This window comes from Gallus gallus, chromosome 14 (genome assembly GCF_016699485.2).
Source record: "Gallus gallus isolate bGalGal1 chromosome 14, bGalGal1.mat.broiler.GRCg7b, whole genome shotgun sequence".
Classification (NCBI taxonomy): Eukaryota; Metazoa; Chordata; class Aves; order Galliformes; family Phasianidae; genus Gallus; species Gallus gallus.
This window is the reverse complement of record NC_052545.1, coordinates 4,011,458-4,021,888: the sequence shown is the minus strand read 5'-3', so window position 1 is coordinate 4,021,888 and position 10,431 is coordinate 4,011,458. Positions and strand designations below refer to the sequence as shown.

General features: G+C 50.8%; 1 protein-coding gene across 3 annotated transcripts; it reads right to left on the bottom strand.

The window, feature by feature from the left end:
- Positions 1–60: 60 nt before the first annotated feature.
- On the bottom strand, positions 61–9,756 carry AP5Z1 (adaptor related protein complex 5 zeta 1 subunit). Of its 3 annotated transcripts, none has more exons than XM_040647507.2 (17): positions 9,686–9,756; positions 9,446–9,612; positions 8,943–9,129; positions 6,981–7,125; positions 6,447–6,559; positions 5,965–6,133; positions 5,411–5,551; positions 5,006–5,043; positions 4,763–4,925; positions 4,326–4,504; positions 3,666–3,808; positions 2,681–2,830; positions 2,335–2,446; positions 1,838–1,935; positions 1,501–1,633; positions 1,106–1,320; positions 61–783 (listed from the first exon to the last, which is right to left on the bottom strand). In XM_040647507.2, exons 3-17 carry the CDS (start codon positions 9,030–9,032, stop codon positions 513–515), a joined length of 2,160 nt encoding a protein of 719 aa, XP_040503441.1. In that variant the 5' UTR covers positions 9,033–9,129; positions 9,446–9,612; positions 9,686–9,756; the 3' UTR covers positions 61–512. The 3 variants fall into 3 exon arrangements, with proteins under 3 accessions (XP_040503441.1, XP_040503438.1, XP_025010922.2); XM_040647504.2 differs by having other exon boundaries at positions 9,475–9,612; XM_025155154.3 differs by lacking the exon at positions 9,686–9,756 and adding an exon at positions 9,233–9,322 and having other exon boundaries at positions 9,424–9,567.
- Positions 9,757–10,431: the final 675 nt, after the last annotated feature.

The window sequence follows — 10,431 nt, the reverse complement described above, 5'->3', positions numbered from 1 at the left end:
GTCTGGTAGATGTCTCTCAGATCTCAATGTGTGTGCTGTGAAAGTAAGACAAAAGAGCAGTGAAGGCTCACAACAGATTTAATGGAGTCACTTCTGCTTTCTCTGCCTCAGAAAGGCATTTGCTTGGCAAGCAGAGGTGACAGAAGAATCACGTGTGCAGCCAGGGTGTAGAAAGGAGAGAAGAGGATGCATGTCAACAAGGGGATGTGATGGGCTGGCAGGGTGGTAATGCAGGCACTCACTCATTCACTCAAACCCACCGTTATTTTCAATCCATACTGACCAGGGAGAGGTAGAACAGGAACAAGAGGTAGAAAAAGCAACAGATACTACCAGAGAGATGCACAATCAGGCTGCAATCCAAAGAGCAGCCTCAGCTCTACTTATTCCTGTTTTCTGTTTCATTCATAATCATTCCGTCCTCAGTTCCAGTTCAGAGCACTCAGCCTTGAGAGTTGGCTGTGTCAGATCAGTTACAGCAGAAGATGGAGCCTCCCACAAACCCCACGCTCTCAGCCCGGCACAAAGCCAGGCGCTGGCTCTAGAAGACGGGTCACTATCCTCAGAGCAGAAGGGAGGGTGTCATTCACCTCCTTCTGAAATCGTGTACGGGCCACATCCACAGATGGTGTGAACACAAACTGAGCCACACTTGGCATTTTTAGTAGGTTCATGAGTTCAGTTGCCCGGGTAAGGATCTCCTCGCGGTCCTCCTCGCAGTACACAGAGGTGACAGCAGGGCTCTGCACGAATGTCCTCATCTTGGACAGGAACAAGGACACCCTGCAGGACAGAATGACACAAACTTCAGCTGGTAGGGCCTTGCACCCAGCAAGGTCACTATGTAAGCATGTATACCACAGAAGACTGTTGCAAGCAAACACCAGACACCAACCACCCTTCGTCCTGATGCACAGAGAGTTCATCAGCAGATGAAGCCCACTTCCTCAAACTGCCTCCCTACAGTTTGCTTCCCCTATTCTCTTTCACTTCCAGGTTCCATTAGTTTCCAAGTATGATCATTTAACACTGCAAACACCCGTGTTTGGATCCATCAGATCTGCAAGTTTCTGCCACTTTGCCCTTCCCTGCCATCAGTCCTCACCTGGGGATCAAGTCCTGGCTGCGAGCTGCCAGCTTGGTCAAGGCAGCCATAAGGACAGTGATGGCACGGGGTGCATAGTTGGGGACGCTGATCTGTGGTCGGACCTGGGTGACTTCAAACAGCACAGCCTCTAGAGTCTCAAAGAACCGGTTGATCTGTTCCACAGTACAGCGCTTGTCGTAGGACACAGACATGTACTCTCCAATAGCCCAGACCTGAAACAAAGGCAGATGTACTCAGGGCAAGCAGAAGGAAAGGGGATATTATCACAGTTCAGGGAATGGCAAATCAGATCATTTAATGCTAAGACAGGGAAAAGGAGGAAGGAGAAGCTGACCAACAGATGGCACTGCAGCTGAGACACCCTGTGGCAGAAGCAGGCAGGCCCCACTCACCACATGGGTGAAGATGGGCTCCTTGTTCTGGATGTTGCTGACGGTTCCTGAGAACTCCAGAAGCTCTTTGGACAGTTCCACGATGAGCGCAGGGTGCAGCTTGCAGAGCATCACCAGCTGGGAGCTCAGCACCCTGCAGGAGAGATGGAGAGAGCTCAGATCACAGCCAAGGCACTTGTCACCAAACCAAGGAGGTGCTGGCAGCTTCCAACCGCTAGCACAGCAGCTGCATGCTCAGGATGGTCACAACTACAACAGCTCCCAGGCTGTCCTGGGAAGCCAGGCTGCAGCCAGCAGAAGGGCTGAGAGCTTAAGCAGGCCTCCTGTTTTGTCTCACCTGTGCACGTCATCTTTAAACGCTGGGATCTCGTAGAGCTGGTCGCTTCTCTGCAGCACCAGCACCACCAGCTGGTTTATCAGAGATGCATCTGCAAACTGAGACACAACCCTTGCTTCAGCAATACCAGCGACTTCCAGCAACCAAAACTCAAACTGATCAGCAAGAGACGACTATGCTAGCACAGAGACTGCCTGATACAGCAGGAGCAGAAACAGTGCATAAAGCAGGTACCAGGCTCTCATTCTGCACTTGCTCACAGCTGTCTGGGAAAACAATGTGAACACTGATACTGCATCATGAAGCTCTCCTTCTCTGGATGAAGTGGGGAGCTCAGTGTAGCTCTCTGTCAGTATTAGACCATCCCATTCTTTCACTTCATGTACCCCTCTGCTGAAGTTGCAGTGTGTTAACACTCCCCTTTCTGTGATTGTTCTTCACATAACAAGAAATCCCCACAGCACATGTGGAAGTCAAACTGCCCAAAAAGTGCTTACCTCTGAAACCACGCTGAAAAAGAGCTCCAGCAAGACAGGGACAGTGTCTGCACACTGCACGACCCTTGGGCTGCTTGCCAGGGATCCCAGCAGCTGTCGGAGTGGAATCAGCCTGCGGGTAGTAAAGAAGCTACTGCTAAAGGTGTGCCCCCAGCTACTCCCTAGTCTTCCCTTCCCTATAGCCCACAAAGCCTTAGAGCACTCGGCAGAACTAACACAGGGAGGGAAGGACAAGCCCACCTCACCCCAGATGAAGGCAGCTATGCTTTCCCTAGCAATCTCAGTGCTGCTTCCCAGACCCGGCAGGCCAAATCAAAACTTCAGTCTCCCTAAAGCAACCTCCTACCTCTCCTGGAAGTCTTCGGAAACAGATTCGACACGGAGAAGGTACTGGAATGCACTCCTGTAGAGGGGACTGCGAAAGGCCTCCAGACAGGCAGCTGGCTTCACAGCAGGATCACAGGCAGCCCTCTCAGAGGATGGGAGAGAGGAAGACCTAGAAGGAGGCACACACAGAATGTGCTGAATTGTGAGAATGAGCCAGGCTATGGCTGGAATCCGGAGCAATGGAATAACACATTTGCCACTGAAACAGGGACGTTAATTTGGTCTAATCCAAGCCTCCTGGAAGCCAGAGAACCAGAATGCCTGAAATGGTGAGAAACAGACCCACTACAGAACTCACAGCCCCAAACTCGGGCAATAGCTCCAGAATTGCTTCTGTGTAACTCCCGTGGAAGGGGAAAATGGCACTCCTACCCCTCAGACACCAAAGCCCACCAACTTCTTATATCGAGGATGACTTCCTTTTCTGAGCGCTCCAAAAAGAGCTGCTAGCATCAGAGAGCGAAAAGAAGAGCAGAAGTACAGTAGTGAGAGCCAGCTCCAATGCTTTCCCATCTCCCTGGACACGCTTCCAGTCCCTAATGAGCTTAGGAAAGAACTTCTGTCTGCCTCCATAACACAGCCAGCAAAGAGGAGCAAGAGCAGGGAAGGGAGGGATGACCCACCAGTCCACATCTCTATGTGGAGGCAGTGGCTGATGGCACACACTCCAGCACAAGGCAATAGTTTGGATCTGTATACACGTGGTGAAATGACAACAACTCCCTAAGCTCCAAAGGCAGTCTGGTATTGAAGTGTTAGAGCTCTCTTTCTGTGCACATCACTTTACCAGGAAAATTGGGCTGATGTCTGTGCAGCTTTGTGTTAACCTGACTGCAGCCTCTCACTCTGGCAGCAGCAGCCAGAGGGCAGCTGAAACTCAGAGAAGTGTGCAGTCAACATCAAAACCCTGATAAGCAATTGAGAGGAAAGGAAGTTAGCGTTACCTCATCTGGACATCCAGTGCTGCTGTCAGACAGGGCAGGTCAAGCAACAAATGGAAGATCTCAATGGCTGTGCCTGCATCCAGCAGAAATGGAAGAATGTCCACAAACTCAGCGATAAGGGGTGGGCTGTTCCATGCCAGAAACTGTAAGAAAATGGTACAAACTGCTGCAGTATCCCCAGTACTCCACCACACAGCCACCACAACTCTCACACTGTGACCAAAAGGGATGGGGAATGGAAAGCCACTTCTGAAAAGCAGAAACAAAGACTAAGAGTTCAGCCAAGAACTGGGGAGGCTGCTGGTAGCTCAACACACACATTTAGAAGCTGATTTAGTGGTGAGCAAGTTGAAATGTTTCAAGTTTTCCAAAAACAAACTGCTGTGTCCTAACTGCACCCTGCACTGCTCACTGACAGTAATACTAACCCAGACTCCCCTCTTCTGGTAGCGCTAATCACATCCAGAACCCTCTTTCCACCTCAAACCCACCATTTTCTAACAGTCTTTCTTACCCATGCTCTTGCCTGTGCCCTCCCTAGCACTGCCACAGAAGTATAATGGTGGGCTAAGGGGTGTGCTGAAAGGCAAACAGAAGGATCTGGAGGCACAGAAAAGAAGCACAGCAGGCTGGCTCCTGTGCTGCTCTGGCAAGTTGTACCTTGAAGAGATTTGGGAAACTCTGCCTGAATACGCTGGAGGTCTCAGTGAGGAGCTGGCTGTTGTCTCTGCAGAATAGGACAAATTCAAAGGCCAGTGATGAGTTGTGGAAGAGCTGAGCTGGGATATCAGTGAATAAGTGCTTGTAGATTGCATCAGAGTCCACAGCAGCCATCTCACCTGGGAGGATACAGCACATTCCTGAGCATGGCTCACCCAGCAGCCCTGTCAAGAGGGGCTCCAAGGGATATGCAAAAACTAAGTCTGCCTGTGTTTTTCTAAAAAACACAGGACAGCCCAGCTTCTGGCTCTCCAGGAGTGGAACCGTGAATCCTGAAGTACAGCCAAGCCTGAATTACAAACTGCAGCAGCCAGCAAACTGCCAGGACAAAAGCTGTGCTGTAAGTATGCCAGACTAGATTGCGGAGGATGACTTACCATGATTTAGGAAGAACTGGGCAATGGGCAGCAGTGCCCTGGCATAAGTGGCATCCCCACTGATCCTGCCATGCAAGATCTTCAGGAAGGACGCTGCACGGTACACGTAGGAGGAGTCCTGTTTGCAGATGATGTCCATGATTGCCACTGCCTCAATGAGACACTGAAGAAGAGCAGAGAACCAGATCAGAGTGGGAGGAAGTCACAACACCGAGAGCTTCAGCCCCATCTCCGTGTACTTACAGCTTTCTGCAGGTCTCCATCAGCTTTCTTCAGGGCTTCTGCCAGAGAAAGATGTCTAAGTTAAATCTGGAGTCCGAACAGGAATGTTAGGCTGTCAGTATGAGCACTAATCCAGATTTCAGGACAGGTGGGAACACACACTGATCCAAATTCCAGGCTAGTAAGAATCAAACTCCACAGCATCCCTACAAATCGAAGTTAGGAGGCAGAACAAGGGCATTGTCTCCAAATCCCTTCTAACAACCTAGCTTAAGGCTGGTCAATGACATAACGCTGGCAGCTGCAGCCAGTCCTGTGCCTCCAGCCTCATTGCAGATGCCAGGGAGTGAGATCCCAGCCCAAAGAAGCAGCAAAGCAGAAGCATTTTCAAGAACACTACCAAGGAGGGCTCATGGCAAGACTCACGGCGATTGCTCTGCTCAATAAGCCGCTGGCAGTATTCAAAAGCTTTCTCCCGCAGACGCTCCTTTGGGGGAAGCAGGCGACTAGACGTGGATGAAGTTGAGACCACAGACACAACAGACCTGTCCGTTTGTGATTTGTCACCTACAGAATAAAGGTTATCATGTAACAGCTCACACCACAGGCACTGCAGCCCACCTGCTGCTGAGCAACAGAGGGGGAGCTGTCTGTCCCCAGGCACACCGTGAAGTAAAGAAGACTGGGAAGAAGACAGTCGCACAGGAATACTTAGGAAATGCCATCTTCCACAACCCACACCCTCCTCCTCAGGGACTCCTGGCATTCTGTCTGAAACCAGGGAACACTGAATGAATAAATCCTTGCAGAAGGGTCAGAAAGCATCAGCCAGGAGGTTTTGTCTTAGTCCAAGAGCTCTAAATTCTTGCCCACCTTCCGGTCACTTGCTGCATTTCTGGCACAGCCACCTCATCAACTCAGAGCACACCTACCTCTTGGGGGTGCAAACCCGCCCTTGTCTGTAGCCCTTTGATTCATACCTGAATTTGGTGTGTTCATCTTCTTGTCCCCATAGCACAGCAGCCATTTCCTCAGCATGGAGAAGGTTTGCATGTTGAGCCACTGATCCTCTGTGTAGTGCTGACCCAGCGACAGCACCGTGAAGAAGTCTGTGGCAATGGCACCATCCACCTCTGTGACAGGGCCAGGCTGGGAGAAAAGATGCAGCAGGTAAGGCCCCCAAAGACAGGTGAGGTGAAAGGCAAGGAAAACTCCACTGAGCCCATGGAGATTCTCACTCAGAAACTATTTCATGGGTCAAAGCTCTTTCTCTACAGCAGAACTCCTAAATTTTGAAGCTATAAATACCTTTACTTTGATTTCCTATGCTTCTTGTCTACATATTCCCCAGGAAAGTGACCAAACATAGCAGCACTTTCAGATTTATTAGAAGTTGATTATAACAGCAGGCTGCTGACAAGCAAACATCCCTGTGAGATAACCACAGCAATCCAACACTGACCTGCCTGGTTCTGGGATTGGAGAAGAAGCCTCCAGAGGGCTGAGCGACTCCTTGCTGAGTACTTGCATACCTCAGCCAGTCAGCCATCTTCTTGCTGACTACATTGGTCTGCTCTGTACAAAGAAAATCACAAGTTCACGGCTAGATCAGGCAGAGAAGCAGCCTCTGCAACACACCTCTACTGCTCTTCAGCTGTATTTCTATTTCTCTTTGCCCAGTGCTCTTCAGAATATCTGCAGTTTCACATTCCTACTGCATCTAGAGACCCATAGCTAGGCTAAGGTACGTGTTAATCTGATACAAATCTGTACAGAACAGAGACTCTGTCCCCTGCAAGGAGCCCAAGCAGCTGATGGCCCAGTCCAGTTTTTAAGTGGTGGAATGGACTTCACCCAAGTTCACTTTCCTTGTGGTAGAGATGTCACTTTAAAGAGCAGTTTCCAAGTCCTTCTGCCATCCAAAGTCTTCAGGGACCTCTCTGATCACTATATAGATCAAAGCCGGATGATAACCTCAGGTCTCCTACATACTTACCTTCAGTTAGAGCTTCTGGTGACAGACTGATGACATTTGAGAGGACGGGAAGAAGATATCGAGAACTCTGACCCTCAGGCAATCTTCCTTCCAGGGCTTTCACAATACGCTGTCCCACAGCAGACACCTCAGCCTTCTCTTCTCCCTTAAAAATAAAGCAGAGGTAAAGTTAGGCACATAATCTCTTAAAAGCACTATAGACCAATACCATACAAAACTCCTCCATCAGGCATCAATACCAACGTCAAAGATAGAAACAACTCGCAGCACAGGCTATTTTACCATATCTTACAGAGTTCTTCAGCAATGTGAATTCATAGACCTCAGGAGGGGAGCAACATGTTTGTTGCTTTGATGGAGCAACATGTTTGTGGACAAACATCACCTGAGGTGGGAATCAAGAACTGCAGTGGCTGTCTTCAAATTAAACACTACTTTGATCCATCATTTCTAGAGCAGCGAGTACAAGCGTTAACTACTCCCCTTGTGGTCAGCTTCCTAGCTGTTAAATTAGAAATTTATGAACAGAAAATGGACCGTTGCAACGTTAGAGGACTCTCTGCTTAGTCCATATCCTCACAATGATGAAAATAAAGCTGTTACAGCTGTGCTTCTGAGATGCCAACAAACCCTTCTGTCCAAAATATTTTCCTTTTAACAATAACAGGTGGACGCAGCCTTTGGAGAGATTTTCCTTCCTCATGAGCATCATCATGCCAATAAGAACTAAACCTTCTCTGCTGCCTGGGGTCCTGGACAGCTGTTTGTTGAAGGTAGCAAACAAATATTAATTTCTGAGTCTCCATCTAATGTCAGCTTTGTACCTGATAACTGGAAGCAATTAGGAAATAACAGGCAAGCTTCCAGTGAGAAATGTTGTATTAGAACCTCACCCATGATTGGTTACTTTCTGTGCTCCTCCAGCAAACAGGTGTGGACAAATTGACCAAAGGAAAGAAAGACACTATTGAAAAGGAAGTTCAGGGTTTGGGGATCCTTGCAGTGAAGGAAAAAGGAGAGATACCCTCTCCCTGTCCCACAGATACGTTGCTGCTGCCTACTGCAAACAATAGTGCTGCTTATGCACATTACTGATGTGTTTCCTCTTGCTGCTCAGAGGAAAATCTGGCTGGACTAAAATCAATGGCTGGTTTCCAGCTCCCAATGCAACACCAGAGGCTGTGATTTCTGGTAAGCCAGAAGCTTTATAAGAAGAACATCAGTTTTACAGAGCCAAGGGGGATGGGCAGGTAGGCAGAGAAGAAAAATGATTTCCATCCAAAACAGCAACAAACACAGAACATATTTTTAAAGGTTCTGCTGAAGTAGAGCTGCATTCATGAGAGGGGCTGCCACTCACTGCTCCACTTCTAGCCACAGAAGTGATCCTGAAATGGCTAAAATGTAGTACATTTTAGTAGCACAGAAAATTAGAAAAACCTCTTTCCAGTTTTAGTTAGAATCTAACGAAAACTAAAACATGAGTTATGTCTGTATTCTGTAGAAGTGCAAAACAAAAACGTGGGAGACATTTCTGAGCACACAGCGAGACTCGGAATGAAAAACTTCAGATGGACTAAGAAAAATGTTTCATCTTTAGCAGGCACACTTAAGAGAGGAAACAGGAGAAGGAAAAAAGCGAGGTGAGGTTTCCAGTTTATTTCCCAGAGAGAACCAATGTAGATGGAACATAAATGAGTGAGTTCTCACGTTTTCTTCTCCGCAGAGAATCTAGGTGTTTGAATCACTATCCCAATTTGTATTAAAAGAAAAAAGTTGCCAGTTTTTCCTACACAAAACAGACTAGTAACGTTCCCTGAATGAACGTGGAAATAACTCAGGTTTCCCCTGGATATCTTCAGCCGATTTCCACTCCCCTTGAGCTCCACACACGCACACAGAAGAATCAGAAAACAAATCCATATTAACAAGGGACGATGCCTGCCTTGTGACGCCGCTTACCTGGGCCAGCAGGACGGAGGACACCAGGCTCAGCAGCTTTGTGTCATGGATCCTCTCGCAGGAGAGGCGCAGCCCATCACAGGGTGCCATCTCCCTCAGGATGGCAGCGCACAGCAGCTGGATCTGCTGGGGGCACTTGGGGGAGCACAGCACAGCCTGCAGCAGCTCCACGAGTTGAGCATCCAGCCTGCGGGGTCAGCAAAGCGTCAGGGCAAGGCAGGAGCAGAGCTGCACGCCCACTGCCTGCATGCTGGCGGTGTTGGGATCATCTCCCTTCACAGTGACCCTACTTAATTATCATCTTTGCTTCTGAATTCCGTCCCTCAGCACAGCCTGTGACAGAGCGCCCGTTACAGTCGCTGTGAAAGGACGGCGGCCCTCTGCAACGGGGAAACCAAAACAAACAGGCTTTAACTCCTACACCAAACGCGGCGATGACAAAAAGGAGCGCTCCCTCAGAGCGCCAGCCCTCCTCTCCCACCTTCCCGGCTCAAAAAACGCACGCTCTGCCTTCACCCAGGTCGGCACTCACTGGCGGGGGCTCTTGCTGGCGGCCAGGACGAGGTGCAGCCGCTGCAGGCAGTCCGCAGCCTCGGGGCCCGGCTCCGGGCCCTGCAGCTGGGCGGCGACGCGGGCGGCGAACCTGCTCAGCTCGTCCTCCTGCACCTCCCTGCGAGGAACGAGAGGACGTGAGGACCCGGCCCTCACTCACCCCGGGCCCGAGCCGCCCCGCGACCCGCTACCTGGCCTGCTTCAGGAGGCTCTCGGCCGCCGCCGTGCCCATACCGCCGGCAGTCCCCGCACGCTGCCCCCCGGTCCGCCGCCAACGTGGTCCCCCTGAAAAGAGCGGTCCGCAGCGCCGGGCCCGGGGCACGCGGCGGCCCTGCGCGAACGTTCCGCCCTAGGGACGTTCCGGAGGGGGCGCGGCTGTGATTGGTGTGGAGGAAAGCGCCCTCACAGAGCAGGTGTCCGAGCGCTGGGAGAAGGAGTGATGGCCAATTCCGCTTTGTTAATTAGTTAGCGGTGACACTGCTGTTATTCGGCACCAGGGAGCGAAGCAGCGCCGGGCTCCGCCGCGTGGTACCAGCGCAGGTCCGGGAACATCAGCGGCCCGCTCTGCTTTCCGCACAGTGCAAAGGACGACCGAAACAGCTGCTCAGCAAGCGGGGCTGCAGCTCCCACACGGTGGGACGGCACTCACTCTTCCCCCCTGACACATCATCCCCTGCCTGCTAACAGCCCTGGGGCTCTGCTGCAGCCCTCTGCCCGATAGATTCCTCAGCGCTCATTAACAGCGGTGGCAATTAGCCACCGAAGCACCACCAGCTCCCTTTTACCCCCAGAGGCTCATCCTTGAGCCCGGCTATCACCAGCACAGCCGGTGCAGGCAGCAGGGCAGAGAGGAGCAGCGGAGCTCTGACGTTCCCCCATGCCTTCTCCTCTGGCTGCACGCCTGGTGGGCACAGGGAGATGTCTCCACACCCATAAG